Source organism: Ursus americanus, chromosome 17 (assembly GCF_024610735.1).
Source record: "Ursus americanus isolate L20-20 chromosome 17, mUrsAme1.1.p, whole genome shotgun sequence".
NCBI lineage: Eukaryota > Metazoa > Chordata > Mammalia > Carnivora > Ursidae > Ursus > Ursus americanus.
In genome coordinates, this window is record NC_142143.1 from 49,859,254 (window position 1) to 49,878,684 (window position 19,431).

Below are 19,431 nucleotides of genomic sequence, written 5' to 3' on the forward strand. Positions count from 1 at the left end.
TTTTTTCATTAACATTTATTTACACAGGACAACTTACTATGTTTAGTAGCCTTTCCTGTCCTGCCCACAAATAAGCATTTCTAAACACAGCCCTAGATCTCAAAAGCCTAGAGACAGAAACAGTATAGGCAGGGGGTTAAGGACAAGAATCTAGAGCCAGAATGGGTTCATGCTGGGCTTTATGCGAACTTCACCACTTTATTCATACTCCTCGTATCTTGTAATACCCTATGAATGAAGATATATATATCAAGCCTGGCTCTTTGTAATTGCATAATGTGTTGGTTATCATCACTGTTATGTTTTTACAGTCCAAAGTTTTTGAATCCAAAGTTCAGGTGGGGAACTGAACTCTCAGCACGGTGCAAAACAGTGTAGGTGATGCCTGAGTTGATAGAAAGCAGCTGATGATCCTTGTGCTTGAGGGTAAACTGACTCGCTAGCAACCCTGGACAAGACTTACGAATGGAACTAGTCCAGAGAGTAAAGTGACTCATTCCCACTCTCCCACAGACACTTATGATCTGAGGTCCACTGACCAGGCTTCGACTCATCACTCTTATTAAATACAAAGTGAGATATGATCACCAATGATACTGTCAATATTTTACAAAGCTCAATGCTACAAAGTGCTTTAAGAAGGGACAAAACACCAAAAAGGTATTTTTTGAAGGTATTGTGAAGGCTTATGAAGCTTCTACTCATTTCACCTAAGGTTGAAGTCAATGATAAACAAGAGTGATTGTTAAAATACTTCTTATTTTAAAGGACTCTAAAATAATCAAAACTTAAAATGTTAACTTGCGGTAAGTAAATAATGAATTAAAACAGATTTCTCCCTAATGTAAAATTCTTACCTCATTTTCAAAGTTATATTCTTCATCATAAGTCAGTTTTTTCATAACGGCCAACATGATTGCCTAAAATTAAGAATAAAATGTCTTTTGTCAGTTTCCTTTAATTTGATATACTTTGAAATTAAGCTATATTTCAAGAAAGACAGCAGATATCAGTTTATAGGCAAAAGAAGTCAATTACCTCTACGTTAGCTTTTTGCTGATCCGAGAGCACTGGAAGCTGTTAAAAAGTAAGCAATAATTTATTAGGTTTCCTAAAGTTACACTCGCTTATCAAAACAGTTTTCTTTTCTTTTTTAAGACTTTATTTATTTGAGAGGGAGCACAAGCGGGGTGTGGGAGGAGGGAGAGGGAGAAGCAGACTACCCGCTGAGCAGGGAGCCTGACTCCGGGCTCAATCCCAAGACCCCAGGATCATGACCTGAGCCCAAGGCAGACTCTTAACTACGTGAGTCACCCAGGCACTCATCAAAATATTTTTCTAATCAATTAAGATCTTTTAAACATGCACACAACTTCCGTGGAGGGAGGTTTGGCAGTACCGTTCTATATTTCAAATGCACCTAATCTAAGACCTAGCAATTCCTACTAAATAACTTGACACGTAGATGAAGTTCAACTTTAAGGATATTTATAATATATTCACCAAAGAAGTTTATAGGACAGTAAAATATGGTCTTCCCTTGTTTTCAAACAAGGCAAAAAAAGCTAGAGGTCTGTTAAGAGGTACACAGTGGGATTACCAGGAGTCATTTTTACTTTCTTCATATCTTTCCCATTACTTAAAATTTCTTAAGGTACGTAGGCTGACATGTGTTACATTTATAATAATACAGAAGCTAATATTTTAAGCTTGACTTAACCAAATGTAAGAAATAGGAATGGTTTTGTCAGCTAATGACATAATGGGAAATTACTAATTTTTAAAAGGCTACCCGCCATAATATGGAGACTACTACCATCCACTTTTTAAGTTCTTACTGGAAGCAACTCTGCAAAGGAAAATTTTTAACTTTAAAAAACTGTTTATAAGAAATGATGTATATGTAATTTAAATAATGAAAAATGTTCAACAAAATTTCTACTATATTTGAAATAAACACAGGGGCGCCTGGGTGGCTCAGTCGGTTAAGTATCTGACTCTTGATCTCGGCTCAGGTCTTGATTTCTGGGTCATGAGTTCAAGGCCTGTGCTGGGCTCCATGCTGGGTGTGGAGCCTACTTAATGAAAAAAGAAAAGGAAAGAAAAAAATAAACACAGATTCAAAATGAAAAAATAACCTAAACCTGTAGCTAATTCGAAGCTTGTTAAAGTATAGTGAATTTTAGAACTGGCTATTCCCACTTTCTGGCTAAGAAGCTGAGTTGGGGGCAAGGGAAAGATGGACATACGTTAATATTTAACAATAAATATCATTAGCTAGTAAATTATGGGTATTTTCTTCTTTCATTTTTCCTGTATTTTACAGTTCTCTATGGCTCATCTCTATTATCTACTGGGTAAAAAAGATTAAAACAAGGACTCACCTGTTTCAAAATATGAAGATAATCGTAACAAAATCCAATAATGTTAGAAGAGATGTCATCATCCTCATGAATTAGTAGCTGCAGCATCAGCGCCACTTTTGTTTCGATAGCTTGTAGTGCCTCTTGAGCATTCTTGATATCCCCATTCTTGATTAATTTAGTCCAACTAACTATCAATGACTGTCCCATTCCATTTACCAGCTTAGAAAATCTGGCTAGAAAGTCAACATCTTCTTCCTATTAAGCCATCGAAAGAGACCTCAATTTAAAACCACCCACATAAAAAACAATAACAACAAACAAAAAAACCACCCACATAAGAAGAAAAGCTCTAAACTTCAGTACGAATCAAGTGCCAATTATAAAATCCAATTCTGAACATTAGACATTTAGCCATTCTACCACCTTGACTGAAAAATTTCCAGAATTTGAATCCTACTATTATTGACCACTTGTACTCTTTCAAGCAACTTTTAATGGTTACAGACCTGCAGATATTGCCAATCTCATAAAAGCTTAAAAAAATATCTGTGGTTTCAAAGCCTTCCTTCTAAACTGCTCAAGTTAGTAAATATGATATGTAACAACTTATATAACAGTCCTTTCTGAAACTATTTAATTTGAGCCTTAACTACGCTGCAAGAGAGAGAACTGCTGTTACAACTACCTGCCTAAGGTCAGACCAGTGTGAGAGTCAGAACTCAACCTTCAGATTGTTTTCATTCATTATCCTTAGGATGTTCTCCTATAGAAAGAGATACTACCTTCACCATTTTAGGTCTTTTACCACAGACTAAGTAAGACAATTACTAGCAATGTAAGAAAACACTAATATTCTTCTGTCAGCAAGGACAACACTAGAGCTGTATTACTGACCTAACAGCAAAACAAAGATTTCTTAGTAATTTTTTTTATCACTGTCACGGGTAAAAAAAAAAAAAAAAATCTTCAAATTCTGTTTGTAAATTACTTACCACATTCACTCTGTTGGGGCTAAACTCCAACAGCTCAAATGAATAACAATTCAAAAGTATGGTGAAAACGTAACCTTTGTAACTAAATCTAGATTTGGTCAAAACATATATAGTATAGTTCCTTGCTACTTAAAGTATAGACCAGTAGTAGTATCAGAATCAACTCGAAGTTTGTTAGAAATGCAGAACTGCAGGTACTATCCCAGATCTTCAACTTTAAGAAATGGTATAACCTACTGTCCAGGCCAATGCTACAGATAACATTATGGCTTTCTGGATACAATGTTTCCTTACAGTCAAGGAGAGTTTACAATATTAAAAAAAAAAAAAAAAGTAAAGAAAAGGAAAGCATATTTAAATTAGTACCTGTCCTACTTTGTTCTACAATTCTCAAAACTTCATACATAAATTTACTGACCTGGTCAATGCTGAAAAACCCAGCAGACTGTAACACTTGACACAAAGATTCTACTAGTTTCATTTTATCAACAGGATCCATTCCTTTATTTACAATTTCAAATAAACAGTCACATGCTTCTTCCCGTAGAACTTCTATTGACATATGACCTAGCAGCATATTTATAAACCTAGCAATAGGAGGAAAAAAAAGTTACAATGTTTTCAAACTCATTAGTTTTATATACTGTACTTTGTAGGTTTCTTTTTTTTTTTTTTTTTAAAGATTTTATTTATTTATTTGACAGAGAGACAGCCAGCGAGAGAGGAAACACAAGCAGGGGGAATGAGAGAGGAAGAAGCAGCCTCCCAGCAGAGGAGCCTGATGTGGGGCTCGATCCCAGAATGCCAGGATCACGCCCTGAGCTGAAGGCAGATGCCTAATGACTGAGCCACCCAGGCGCCCCTGTACTTTATAGGTTTCTATCTTTAAAACTATAAGCATACTTACCTATCATTGGCTATAAGGGATAAGTCTATCCACGAGACATAAGCCCCAACTACTTCAAGGCACTGACATGTCACTTCTGAATTAGTATACTGGTAATTTTGTAAAATTTGGTACCATGATTCCACCAAGTTTGGAATGCACTGCTCCCTCATGGTATCTTTTATTAGAGTATTCCTACGGGCCTCCTAAAAAACAAAAGAAAACAAAACACCTTATGTGCAAAGTAGATTATCGCACTAACTTTTGACATCTGACTAGTTGCACACAGTAATTTCCTCACAATTAAACTTCTAGACTTGTTAACACATTCCCTGCCACTATTTCCTACTTATCAACTCTAAAATCATTTCCTGTGATTCTTTTAATTTCCTTTTTCCATTGTATTCCTCAGAGCCAGATTTAATTTCTTATTAAACACAAACTATAAATAAGCATTAGTTAGAAATCTAAAGCACATGATAAAAGGTACTTCTCAATATTATGCAAACATGCTATTTATTTTTTAAAGATTTTATTTATTTATTGGACAGAGAGAGAGACAGCCAAAGAGGGAACACCACCAGGGGGAGTGGAGAGGAAGAAGCAGACTTCCCACTGGGCAGGGAGCCTGATGCGGGGCTTGATCCCAGGACCCTGGGATCATGACCTGAGCTGAAAGCAGACGTTTAATGACTGAGCCACCCAGGTGCCCCGCAAACATGATATTTAAACTACTTAAGGGAATGGAAATTTGTTTTTAATTAAAAGAAATTTTTTTGAGTATAGTGGACACAAGACATCACATTAGTTTCAGGTGTACAACATAGTGAATCAGCATCTCTATAAATTCTGCAAGAATAGCAATGATTTTTTATTTTTTAAGAGATTTTAAGTAATCTCTATACCCAACGTGGGGCTCAAACAACCCCAAGGTCAAGAGCCACGTGTTCCACCGACTGAGCCAGCTACACGCTCCAAGAATGGCAATAATTTTTTTTTTTTTTTTTTTTGAGAGAGAGAGGGAGAAAGAGAGATGGGTGAGGGGCAGAGGGAAAGGGAAAGGGGAGAGAGAGAGAGAAAGGGAAAGAGAATCTTAAAAAAAAAAAGATTGTATTTATTTGAGAGAAAGAGAGAGCACGTGCAAGCGAGGGGAGGAGCAGAGGGATAAACAGACTCCCTCCCTAAGCAGGGAGCCCCAACACAGGAAGCCTGATCCCAGGACTCTGGGATCATTACCTGAGCTAAAGGCAGATGCCTCACTGACTGAGCCACCCAGGCGCCCCGAGAGAGACTCTTTTTTTTTTTTTTAAGATTTTATTTATTTATTTGACAGAGATAGAGACAGCCAGCGAGAGAGGGAACACAAGCAGGGGGAGTGGGAGAGGAAGAAGCAGGCTCATAGCAGAGGAGCCTGATGTGGGGCTTGATCCCATAACGCCAGGATCACGCCCTGAGCCGAAGGCAGACGCTCAACCACTGTGCCACCCAGGCGCCCCAGCCGAGAGAGACTCTTAAGCAGGCTCCATGCCCAGACCAGAGCCCAATGCAGGGCTCGATCTCATGACCCTGAGACCATGACCTGAGCCAAAATTAGGAGTTTGACGCTTAACCAACTGAGCCACCCAGGCGTCTCAGGAATGGCAATAATTTAAACGCATACTAACCTTTAAAGTTGTAAGTATGTCTAACATATAATGACCTTAAGTTATTATACACATTTGAATCAAGCAATTTTTTTTCTTTTTCTTTTCTTCTTTTTTGAATCAAGCAACTTCTTTTGTGTTAAGAATAAGGAGAAAGTTATATTGGATAATGAATAAAGAAAGACTAAGGTGATGGATGGGCTTTATGACTGAGAACACAGAAGAAACTAGCAGATTTATAAGCAATGATTCCTCCTCACTCAGTAACTGTACAGCAGTAGTAAATACAGACCACATTTCTCCAAAATTCATAAAACAGAACCAATTTGTGTATTTTATTGGAGAAAATGCTTTCATAGTTAAAAAAATCTAAAGTAACTAAACTCACCAAGCCTCAATTTCAACATACACTTGGGGAAAAAGAAGCCCAGTTCAAGCTCTTTTGTAGAACAAAATTCAAAATGCTGGGTGAATTTAGAGGCGCCTGGCTGGCTCAGTTGGTAGAACATGTGACTCTTGATCTCACGGTCATGAGTTCAAGTTTCACATTGGGTGTGGAGTCTGCTTAAAAAAAAATAAAGTAAGTTGGGTGAATTTAGAATTTTTTTTTTAAGATTTTATTTATTTGACAGAGAGAACATAAGCAGGCAGAGCGACAGGCAGATGGAGAGGGAGAAGTAGACTCCCTGCTGAGCAGAAAGCCTGATGCAGGCTCGACCTGAGCTGAAGACAGATGCTTAACCAAGCCACCCAGGCGTCCCTTAATTTAGAATTATTAAAAAAAATTTGAGGGTGCCTGGCTGGCTCAGTCAGAAGAGCATGTGACTCTTGATCTTGGGGTTGTGAGTTTGAGCCTCACGCTGGGTATAGAGATTACTAAAAAAATGAACAAACTTAAAAAAAAAAAAAACCCAGGAAGAACAGAAAATTTGTCTCCAAAGAAAAACTTCCTGTTCTGCACTAAAAACTACCCGTTCGTGGGAAGTTACTTGCCTCTGATGTATGTACCACATCGCGATCCACCAACTCGGAGTCCACAGCCATGAGGATCCGGAGGTACAGATCTACTCCCCTTGGGTTTAGGTCCACTACTGAGAGAACGTCAAAAAAAAACTTGGGCCACCTAGTGAGATATTCTGTAACAAAAAGCAAGGCGAAGACTTGGGCTGCTTTATTTCGTATAAAGGTCTTCTCTGGTTGGGGATTCAGCATCTGACAAAGAGAAATTGTCCATGAAATTAAATATAAGTCGGAAAGTCTCAAACACGCTATTCTCCTATTTATCATCAATAGGCAAAAACTCACCAAGCCTCAACATGGTCTAGATCAGCTGTGCAACAACTGTGCTAGAAAATTACCGAAGTATTTAAGTGCTTACCCAGATGGAAAACAAACAAATGTACTCTGTTTGCTTCTTATTCTTACACTTTTAAAGAAAAGTTTCACGTGCAGAATTTTACTAGTTTTTGGTTCTACTAAACTGTTTTTCTTCTGTTTGCTCTATAAGGAAAATAACAATTCTAGCTACATTACTATTTTGTATGTTAAGGTTAAAATTAACAAAAAAGAACATAATGTGAAAAAGAACTCTAATGACTCTCTTGTAAAGGGCTCACCTTTAGGAGTGAACAAAAATCTGTTTTTGTCAAGTAGTTAAAAAAAAAAAACAAACCCCACCTTAAACCCAAGGTTTCAACAATGTGTCATGGAAAGCATGAAAGTTTCAGATACTGATAGAATTTTAAGTTATTGCTAAGTTTTCATATACCCAAGATCTTTGATATCAGCACTTCCTAAAAAAGGTCTGGGATCAAAGGGAGGATAAGTGATCAACATTTTTGAGGTAAAGTTCTAAACTCTTACAAAACTAAAAATTTAAATATCTGGTAATTTAAGGTACTGAATGAAATTACTATTTTACCTGAGCTTGAAGCCAAGATATGAGCGTCTCCCTAATTAGTTGTTGTTGAACAGTAGTTAGTTCTGAATATCTGTTCAAAATAGAGAAGAAAAATAATAACAGCTATATTTGGTGTCTGTGGTTTAAAAAGTAACAGCCTTGTATATTTGAAAAGGAAACTTAAAATTTCCTAAAATAAATCGATAATGCTTCTCATCATGCTTTCAAGAAAAGACAGGGGTGGGCCTGGCAGGTAGTGTCATTACCTTAGTTTGCAATTGTGGTCCAGTTCATGTTAAAACAAAATGACAGCAGTGGAATTTCTCAAATGGAAATATGTCTACATTTTGAGGTCTGTGACTTATAGAATAAATCAATAGGCAAACGAAGGGTCCTCTGAGCATTGATTCACCGTTTCTGCTTCTTTAAGGCAGGCACTCTAAATATCAGTGGCCATGCTGCCACTAACATCTAACAGAGTTGGCATGTAGAAATGGGCATAGTGTTGCTAGATCCGATTTTTTCAGAGAAGATCAAAATGAATTTTTTCTGTGGAACGTCTGGATTTTTAATATGTAACCAGTTAACTCAGTATTTCTAAAACACTTTGGGACAAATCAAAACTACATCTATAAACTGGATGTATCTCATACACTCTCAATTTACAGTCTGTATTATGATTTTCCCAAAGAGAGAAAAACTAATTTAAAAAATGACCTCTCCCCATAAATTTCAGAGTCAAAACAGTCAGAAAAGACTTACTTGTATTTAACTTGATGTTCTAGTACTTGAAAGCAGAAAAACTTTATGTGATCATCACTGAAAAAGAAAAGAGGAAAATCAGATAAGCAGGATATAATGTAGAAAAAACAAATCAAAAGTACTAGTGAAACACAGCTGAAGTTTCTCAAACAAGACCTCTGACTTACACTTTCTACTTAACGATCTCATTTATTACACTGTTTAGAACTTAATTATTCCATGCTCAATAGTACCATTAAATCCGACAAGCAAAAAAATGAAAAAAATTAAGATTCACCTTAAGTATACTGCTTTGCAAACAGAAGGAATTCCCCTAAATTCTAGGTGTTAGGATTACTGGAACCACTCCTACACTTTACAATAGAAAGGCTGGGTATAAAATGACAAATGGCCACAGAGCCGGAGATTGAGTCAAATCAGAGATGGTAACTGAAGTGATACCTAAAATTCAATCCTACACAGTCCATTGCAGCCAAATCCAAAACGAGCAGGCTCACTCAGACTGGCAGTTCAGCCTCAAAATTTATACAGAAAACCAAGTTACAAACACACTGCCCTTATATAAAGGGAGCAAAAATCAGATCTAGCAATTATCTACTCTCAAGGTCTCTACAGGGGTGATGCAGAGTGGCTGTAGGCCAGCTACAATCCCTGACAAAATCTCTTTAGTGAACAGCGATCTGTTCATCCAAGGTAGTTGGTTTGGACCAGGCTTAGTCATATATAAAGCTAACTGGTCAATATAAGAATAGACAATATCTTAACCTAGACTACATGAATTAACTAAACAAAATAATTTCACACACAAGAAGATGAAACTTAATCTTTGAAAGTTTTAAGTTAGGTTTAATCAGCACCTCTTTTAAGAACTTATGGTTTCTATTCTTAACATGGATGACACTGAAGCCTTAATGAATTATACAAGACTTATATTTTCCACTCAAAAATAAACTACAGGAATCCTTTAATTAAAAGCCAGATCTTAAAAAAAAAAAAAACAAGAAACCAAAAAACCCTGCCAGATCTTATATACTCTCAGACATATAGTATATGTTCTCAAAATTAACTTGAGGGTTGGAGCACTTGATTCCGACTGTAAAAGGTGGCAAGTATGACAGCCACAGCATGCTGAGGATGCCAGCTAGAAGCCATCACTAATAGCTAGGAGCGTCTATTCATACCAGCGAGTTGTTTGCTTATCATTAGTCAGCTGTGTTTCCCTAAGCCTTACTATGTCAGTTGTAGGTCTTTTTTAATTAAGTAACTTAATTATTATATAAACTAATAAACTGAGTGTGAGAGTGCCTATTTTTGTAAAAATTAAGTTGAATGCCTTAGAAAGACTTCATAGAGAGTCATATTGCTAAAAGGAAAAACCTTAGAACACTAATTCAAAGGGATACATGCACCCCTATGTTTACAGCAGCATTATTTATAATAGCCAAGATACAGAAGCAGCCCAAGTGTCCATAACTGATGAATGGATCAACATGTGGTATATATAGACAATGAAATATTATTCAGCCATAAAAAGAGTGAAATCTTGACATTTGCAATGACATGGATGGAGCTAGAATGTATAATGCTAAGTGAAATCAGTCAGAGAAAGACACCCTATGATTTCACTCAAATTTGGAATTTAAGATATAAAACAAACGAGCAAAGGACAAAAAAATGAGAGAGAGAGACAAATCAAGAAACAGACTCTTAACTATACAGTACAAACTGAGGTACCAAAGGGGGGGTAGGGGGATGGGTTAAGTACATGATGGGGATTAAGGAATACACCTGTGATGAGCACAGGGTGATGTATGGAAGTGCTGAATTACTATATTATACACCTGGAACCAATGTAACACTGCATATTAACTAACTGGAATTAAAATAAAATTAAAAAAAAAATTTTTTTAAAAAGTAAAAGACCTTGTGCATATTTGATGTGGGCTAGATAACCAGAAGACTTGGAGAGGTGGGAGAAAATGACTAAAAGTCTAGCAATCTGCACTAATTGTTCCTCAATCCGCTAGAGACCCAAAGTAGAAGTTTAGAGGATGGATTGAGTGTGATCAATGTAAGAATGATGAAGTGAATGCTAGTGGGATACACATAAAGGAAAGACCTTGGCCCAATATAAAGAAACTGGCAACTGAGTGTTTATATATTTTAATATTAAAAAAAAGTAAGTTATATACAATTCATGATTACCACCTTTGCCAACCTTTTAGAAAACCAACTATCACTTCCCATCATAAGAAGTTTTTACCGTACTGTATCCCAGCTGGGATCTGCTATCAGGTACGCAGCATAAGCAAAGTCTAGTTTTACTGAAAAGTCAATCCCGAAATGGCCAAATTACTAGTTTACTATTTTTCTCATTTCTACACTGAATGGTTTTCCAAAACACAAGCCATAAATATTTTTATGAAAACATTTTCCAAATACAGGTCTCACAGAAATTTCAATTCCTCTAAGTCATGCAAATTTTGTATAATTACCTGTATGTCCTCTGGGCTAGAGCTTCTGCACACACTTGCCAGGCATCTGGGGAAATCTTTAACTGCTCAAAATAGGCCAGGGCCTGTAAGATTGCAAAGCCGTAAGTGCATTTGGAATAGCTGATCTCAGTGCTCTACTGATATTAAAATATTCGAGGAGTAGTAAACCAATAACAAATCAGTCAACCTGAAGAAAAATAACTAAAACATGAATTCTGGCTTCTGCGTAAGGGCAACTACTGGTCACTCCTAGAAAAAAGGTTACGTAAAGAACAAATTCCATCAGTTAGATACTCAAATCTGTTTCCTTACAGCAAGGGAGACAACACAAAAATGCCCTGCAGACCTCCATGGGTAATTCTGAGTATTAAGAGAAAAAATACACAAGTGCTTTGTTAAGTGCTATGCTACTGAGGCATATGCAATTATAAAATGGGATATAAAGGGCATTTTTCCTATTTAATAGCAAAATGCTATTAAAGAGGTAATTATAAAATTAGAGTCCATGGGGTACCTGGCTAGCTCAGTTGGTGGAGGGTGCAACTCTTGATCTCTGGGTTCAAACCCCACGCTGGGCGTAGAGGATTACTTAAAAATTCAAAAAAATCTTAAAACAAAACAAAACAAAACAAAAAAACCACAACAAAATCCAGGGGTGCCTGGATGGCTCAGTCAGTTAAGCGTCCAACTCTTGATTTCAGCTTAAGTCTTGATCTCAGGGTTGTGAGTTCAAGTCCCGTGTTGGGCTCTACACTGGGCATGGAGCCCACTTTTAAAAAATTAATTAAAAATAAAAGTAAATAAAACAAAATAATAAAAATATAATCTTTAAAAAAAACAACAACACAAAATAAACCCAAACCAAACAACTGCATGATACAAATTTTGGAAAAGTATGAATGATTGAAAAGCTTTAGGAAATGTTTCTCATTTCATGAATTCAGGGCTTTGTTATAAGAGCAAGTATACTCTAGGGGCACCTGGGTGGCTTAGTTGGTTAAGTGTCTGCCTTTGGCTCAGGTCATGATCCTGGGGTCCTGGGACGGAGCCCCGCATAAGGCTCCTTGCTCCACGGGGGGGCTGGCTGCTTCTCCTTCTCCCTCTGCTTGTGCTATCAAATAAATAAATAAAATCTAAAAAAAAAAAAAAAAAAACCACAAAGACGAAGTATACTCTAGAATGGATGCAGCACCATGTACATGTGCTCTACCAGACTGTTGGGAAAATGGGAATGACTTCTGCCACTCTTTTCCATTAGCACGTTGCAACTGGCATCAATGACAGATGCAGATGTCACATATGACAATGGACAAATAGTAATCCTAACAACCTGTGAAAAGTATCTCAGTCAGAAAATTACACAAAAACAGTGCTAGATAATTTTAAAGCAATTGATGTACTAATCAAACTTTGAAATGATACAGAAAGAACATTAAGCATTAGAGGAACCTAATTTTTTTTTAAGAGGGGGGTGGGAAGGGGCAGAGGGCAGAGGAAGGAATCCCAAGCAGGCTCCACTCCCAGCACAGAGCCCGATGTGGCGCTCCACCTCACAATCCTGAGATCATGACCTGAGCCGAAACTGAGAGTTGGACACAACTGACTGAGCCACCCAGGTGCCCCGAGAGGAACCTAATTTTAATTAGTAAATATTTTTAAAAACTGGTTTGTGCCCTGCTAGTGATGAAATCAATTTTATAGGTCTTGACCTGATCAGCAATTAAAAAATGACAAAAAGAGTATCAGAGTATTGCACATAATAAAAATAGCTATTATTTTATGTAAATTGTTCTGTGTGTACATATACACTATATATATATAAAAAATATATACATATAGTTATATACGTTTGTCTATACACACACAGTCAAGATGTAAAATTTTTTCCTTTAGGTTAGAGATTTTAAAAGAAAAGCAAAAAAGCTCTATTATAGTTGTATGAATGAGGGAATGGGTTTTCATATGTGGTCTCCCTGGCTGCTCCCACTGAGAAAGAACCAAGTAAATGAAGGTAAGTAGATGAAGATGACCAAATACTATCTTAACTATAAACAATGGCTATCTTTGGAAATTAAGAACAGAAGAACCCAGACATGGCAAAGAATCTAATCCAGTTGTCATCTAACAATATTCCATGAAACCTAGGGTTTCCTTTAGGGACATTTATTAGGACAAGGTGGAAGTCAATCATGTATGTTGCATTACCACCTAATATTTCACTTACCAAAAAAAGAAGGGGGGGGGGGATTCAGCTGCTAGAATTATCACTGACATACCATTTTCTTTAAATAATAGCAAGTTTTAAGCCAAAGACAGCAATTCCATTAAAAAAGTGAAAGTAGCTTACAAGTTTTCAGTTTGTCATTAAAGTCTTTGCATTCTGAATGCATGCATTACTAGCATTTTTATTTTTTTTAAAGATTTGAGAAAGAGAGAGTGGGAGTGAGCATGGGGAAGGAGCAGAGGGAGAGGAAAGAGATAACCTGAGGCAGACTCTCAGCCGAGCAAGGAGCCCCAGTGGGGGACTCGATCCCTCCACCCTGAGATCAAGACCTGAGCCGAAACCAAAAGTCGGATGCTCAACCAACTGAGCCACCCAGACGCCCCATTTCCTAGCATTTCTAAGTGAAATTTTGTGGCAATTATGAACAAGTCAAACCTTTCATCACCTTTTCTTCTATTTTGTATCTTTTCTTCTATTTCGTGCCTTTTCTCTAATGCTCTACTGCCTCTAAGTGGCAAGAGAGTCACTTCAGCTACTGTCCCTATAAAAAAAATAGAACTATCGCTAGACAACTGAGAATTGGGGTTGGCACAGTTATCTTATGATCAAAATGAGTTAGTGTTCCAATACTCTTGATTTCCAACATCAGAACTATCAGAATTCACTTTCCTTAAGATTCCTTCTTTTTTTACCCTAATTAATTCTGTCACTCAGGTTGGCTTAATGGGATATCAAATTAAGCCTGAATCTGGATGCTTAACATAAACCTGTAACTGACAGAACTAATTTTTATTGATAAAAAGCATAATTTTATATTAAAACACTAACAATGCATTGGATTCACTTTTCTGAAAAAGACAATCATTGCTCATTTAAATAATCTGTTGGATAGTGGTATTTAATAAAAAACAAATGATTTCCAAAAAGGATCATAAAAAAATAACAGAAAAGTCTATTTAATAAGTAAACAAACAGTAAAAGGTTTTTGGTTATAGCCATGTAATACTAAGGTAAAGATCTATGATACTTCAACTATGTGACTTTGAAGATAGGTAAACTCCTACATAAAGAAATTTGTCTACACACAGAAAACATGGATTTCAAATGTCTTTTGATGTCTTAACTAGTTTGTTAGGTATCTTGTAACTAGCCAGATTATTTAAATCTCAATTTCTGTTACTTTCCTTTATGTGGATGGCTGGTTACTTATTTAACAGCAGAGGCATGGAACCATGTTAGAAACTACTTGAGATTTTTTTACTTAAAAAAAATTCTCCTTGGGCACCTGGGAGGCTCAGTCCATTAAGCATCTACCTTCGGCTCAGGTCATGATCCCAGGGTCCTGGGATAGAGTCCCGCAAGGGCTCCCTGCTCAGCGGGGAGTCTGCTTTTCCCTCCGCCCCTCCCCCATGCTCGTGGGCACTCGTTCCCACTCTCTCGAAAAAATAAATAAAATCTTTTAAAAAATTATCCTTAAAAGCACAATAAAAACTGCAATGATATTTAGTGAGACTGTTACACTCATTTAGCTCATTTATAAAAAGTATCCTTTGCTATGAGAAGTAGAAAGACAAAATACTTCTCCTTCCACTTACCCTATGCTTCAAAACACCCACGTCTTTAAAAAATACTTAATTATAGGCTTATTCTTTAAATTCTTCTTTTATCATTCAGCTATAGCTATGATTACAGGTATAGCCTACATTATGTTTAATCGTTTATATTTGCTCAAATATCCCAGCACCTCATAATGGATTCCTTGTCATCTAATCATTTTATGTAACTGAAGACATGGCATATCATAACCGCTAATTTACATGTCTGCCTGGACTACATAACAAGGACACTAAATATCACTAACATGAAGGTGAAACAACGTGTCCAGACCAAGCCAGGAAATATAAAGATAAAATATGTATGTCTGCCACTATGGAAAGTTCCTCAAGCAATCCTTTGCACTGCAACTTTTAAATAATTAGAAATAAATAATTGATGTGACATAAAGAGCCGCCTTGAATCACATGAGATTTTAATACCTTTGTTGAGCCAACTGAAAAGAACATCAATCACAATGCTCAGGGTTTCTGTATTCAGAATATATTCAAGTACCTCAAATTTGTTTGTCTCTGTTCATTTCTACTCAAATGAAATCTTTATCATCAAATGTATTTTGTTTTTAAATTCAAGTCCTCTAATGCAAATCTGTGGTAACAACTTTAAAAAATGGTTAAGCTGACTTAACTTACCCTTTGTCTGAAGTCTGAATCAGCATTTGGATTTAGCCCTAAAAGAGCCTGTTCATCCATCCCTGCTGCTATTCTTGGAGTTTTCTGATTACAATAGGCGTGCCCTCTGATCCCACAGAAGAATCCACAAACATCTGCACACACACACAAAAAAGGTGAAGAAAACAATACTTGATAAACAAAATTGATGCTTATCCAGAATATCGAACAAGGGGATGACATTATGCAAAGCAGCATAAATGTTGGAAGACTTCTCTTGAAACTATCCAAAATTACAACTGGAGGAACCGAAGTCGCAGAAGAATGGGCCTACTAAATACTCCACAATGTGTAATTTCTAAAAATCTAACAAATATAATTAATGTTCTCAAATTTTCTCCTTCTTCAAGATCATCAAGTATAGAAAGTAATTCTTTTTCTACTTTAAATAGGAGCATCTGATTTATGTGGTGTAACCATCCCCAGTACTTAAAAGTGCAACTCTGCAACTATATTAAAATAGGACAAATCTAGATTATCTTATAATAATTTGCCTACTTCTATTCACCACTATCACAAACCTTTAGGTGAAAAAAAAAAGCTTAGAATGGCTGACTAAACAGTAATCTTGGAGTTCAATATCCTTATTGGGAGTGTCTATCAAGTACTTCAAGATTAAGTCAAATGAAAGAGGAAGGAGAAGAGTGAAACACCAGTCATTTAACTTTTAAACAATAGCCTCTCTGGACAATTTTAGAAACGTATTTCAAAAAACACTTAATAGTACCTATAAAAATTGATAAATCAGAACTTAACACTGAATACTCTTATTTAAGAACATTTTTTTAGTCTTTGAAAAGCAATGCAAAGACCTTTTCACAGTATACGGTCTAAAGTTCTCAAATAAGAACACGATTAAGTCCCAAAATGCAAATTGGTTTTTGACAGAATGTGTAACTGAGGGAACAAGGAACAAATTCTAAATGATGTGAAATCACATTTGTTCTCTCACCTACGAGGTAGGGAGACCATGCCTATACTACCATCAAAAGGCTGTAGGGCTTTTTTTTTTTTTTTTGGCGTTTTAATTATCATAAACCAAAGAGAAAATCAGAGCCTAAAGTAGCCAAGAGACTAAAGGCAGGGGGTGGGGGCAAACAGCCTTTTTGAAATGGTGAGGCCAGTATCTGATCCAGGTTACAGGACTCCAACTATAATATGCTTTTCTGTCTTTCCCTGGGTCTGCCTGAAACAAGTCAGTCAGGTTATGTGCTTCGAGCCCTTTAAGGGAAAAGATCAGCCCTTTCTCTTATGATTACTCTCATTCTTTTAGACTACAGCAAGGCAAGTTCCACTGCCCTCAGGGTTAAGGTGCAAAGTCTTTTGAATGACTCCTGCTATTCTGCACCCCAACCCTGCAAGCCCAGTGGTATTCTGCCTTTCTTTCATCTTTGCACTCACTGCTCTTTTCTTGTTACTTGGTTAACCCCTGCCTGTCCTTCAAAATTCAGCTTAGAGGTCACCTCTTTCAAGAACCCTTCTTTGACCCCTATTGTCCAATTCTCCCAAACTGGATTAAATGCCCCCATCTTAATGCTGATATATTGTCACTGCCTGCTTACCAGTTTTCTCTCTATAATCTTAAAGGGAAAGGACTGTCTTAAATATTCCTCATTACGTCTCTAAGACATAATACAACATAGGCTTTGGGTTTGTAAACACCTGGAACTGTACTCCAATCTAGTCATTTTCAAACTGGGGCCACATGGACAATTAGGAAATGTGAAAGAGAACCCTCTCTATGAAGTGGGGAAGAGACCACCTACCTCATAAAGTTGTAAAGACTTGAATGAGATAAGGTATGTAAAGGATGCCTGGCACACAGTGGGCCCTCAATAGATTATTTATAATTCAGAACTAGTCACATGGGGAATGGGAACTACTTGGAGCAGTCTAGATTTATCATCTTATACTAATAAATGAGCATTTGAACAGATGGGAAAACACAAAAAAAGGCAGTGTTTCTTCCCCTATCCCTGCCAAAAATGACAAGAAAATTTGATGATTCCCTGGAAAAATGCAAACATAAAAAAGAAAATTGGAGTTCCTGTGAATCCCAGATTAAAAGTCCTGGGGCGGGGGGAGGTGCCTGACTGGCTGAGGCAGTAATCGGCTGCCTTCTGCTCAGGTCATGATCCCGGGATCCTGGGATCTATGTACCCTGGGATCTTATGTACCCGTGCTCCCTTCTCAGCAGGGAGCCTGCTTCTCCCTCTCCTGCTTCCCCTGCTTGTGCTCTGTCAAATAAATAAGTAAATCTTAAAAAAAAAAAAAAAGTCCTATAAAAGATTCCTTGAATTTAGGGAAAATTGCTTAAGCTTGGTCAAGTCACTTCAATTCTATCAAGCGAAAACAGCACTGGTCTTAAAAAAACCTGGCCGATGAATAACCTAAGGAAACAAACTTGTTACAGTTGTCAGTACCGAACGAATCCCCCATAGAGAAGGAACTTGTATAATAATCAATATGCAGTGGAACATAACCATAAAACGGTGAATTACCTACACGTGTGCAAACAACTGAAAGTTACAACCTGTGCAGAAAAGGTAACAGTTCCCTCGGTTAAAGGTTGTGCATGAACACATAATGTTCTAACGTGGCAAAGACGTGCAGGCTTCACATTTTGTTACAATGCGATAAACACTTCAATTATGCATCTAGTAAATGTTTTGGGAGAAGGCAAGCAACACACTTAAAATATTAAGCCCTAACTTTTCTTTGATAGCCATTAAATAAAAAATCAAACAATCTAGGGAAATTCCTCCACACCTACTAGAACCTGTTCAAAGACCAGGACTGAATCTTTCCAGTCTTTCAACGCCACACTGACAAGTCGCTTTAATAAAACGTAACTTCCCCCAGTAACAACTAATTAGCACTTTCAAAAAGTACTCGTTTCTTCTGGTTACGGGGAAACATCACGCTTGTCTACTCCTGCAGAACTGCGAGGAAGGGAAGAGAAGAAATGGCGTGTCCGTGCTGGCAAATTACTACACAGAAATAACACTTTTCTCCTTTTTGTCCTGGGGCGGGGGGCGGGAGGCAAAGCAAGTTTGAGGTCTCTGCAGATGAAACTGGTGGAACACGCTGCTATTACAAATGAGGCTGGCCACTTTCACTACATTAGGGGCCACAGACGATGCCGACCCTCCCCGGCCGCCCCTGCCCCTTCTTCACTCCCCTCTCCGTCCCTCCCCTAAAGGAAGCCTCGTGGCAATTCGGGTGATGAAACACCCGGCAACGGGCGGCCACGCACTCGGCGCTCCGCGGCGCCGGCCGCAGCTCGTACCCACCCCCACCCAGTCCGCCCAGCCTCTTGGCGCACCGCCAAGGAGGGCCCCCGGCCCGCGCCCCTCCTTGCCTGGGGGCTCCCCGGGCCAGTCCGCCCGGCCAACTTCCCCGCAACCTCGCGCGGACCCAGCTGGGTCCGAGTCCCGCCGGGTCCCAGTCCCGCCGCCCCCGAGCTCCGAGTCACCTTCCCTATCACTCCATCCCGCCTCCCCGCCTGCACTCCCGAGGGCTGGTCAGCGGAGCGGAGCGGCGCCGCACGCAGGGAGCGGGGAGAGCGGCCCTCGTCCTTGTCGCCTTCGTCCTCCGCCACGGCCGCAGCGCTAACGCCGGAGACCGAACTGGCTGGGGCCGCGCGCCGCTCCGCGTCCCCTGGCGCCTTCTCTTGCGTGGCGCCCGGCCGGCAAGCTAGCAAGCAGGCGGGCGGGGTCGGCGCCCCAGGAAGGGAAAGAGCGCAAGGGGCCGGCTAACGCCGCCGCCGCCGCCTCCGTCGCCGCTGAGTCAGCGCGAAGCGCGCTCCCCGTGTCGGCGCCGCGCGGGCCAGCACCAGCAGCCTCATGGAGAGTGCGGACGGCAGCCCGCGGGCCCCG

The 19,431-nt window shown here is 38.6% G+C and overlaps 1 protein-coding gene across 2 annotated transcripts in view; it reads right to left on the minus strand.

Moving 5' to 3' along the window:
• The window catches only part of XPOT (exportin for tRNA), a 41,830-nt gene extending 22,399 nt beyond the window's left edge, over positions 1-19,431 (minus strand). Inside the window, exons 1-11 of one of the 2 annotated variants that reach the window (XM_087869000.1) lie at positions 18,915-19,431; positions 15,515-15,648; positions 11,045-11,127; positions 8,550-8,606; positions 7,809-7,878; positions 6,881-7,099; positions 4,266-4,450; positions 3,777-3,945; positions 2,385-2,621; positions 1,039-1,077; positions 858-920 (exon numbers count right to left, since the gene is read on the minus strand). In XM_087869000.1, the coding sequence (XP_087725126.1) occupies positions 858-920; positions 1,039-1,077; positions 2,385-2,621; positions 3,777-3,945; positions 4,266-4,450; positions 6,881-7,099; positions 7,809-7,878; positions 8,550-8,606; positions 11,045-11,127; positions 15,515-15,574 (1,182 nt within the window). In that variant the 5' untranslated portion in view covers positions 15,575-15,648; positions 18,915-19,431. The remainder of the gene's footprint in view (positions 1-857; positions 921-1,038; positions 1,078-2,384; positions 2,622-3,776; positions 3,946-4,265; positions 4,451-6,880; positions 7,100-7,808; positions 7,879-8,549; positions 8,607-11,044; positions 11,128-15,514; positions 15,649-18,914) is intronic. The other variant, XM_045789669.2, reaches the window with a different exon arrangement.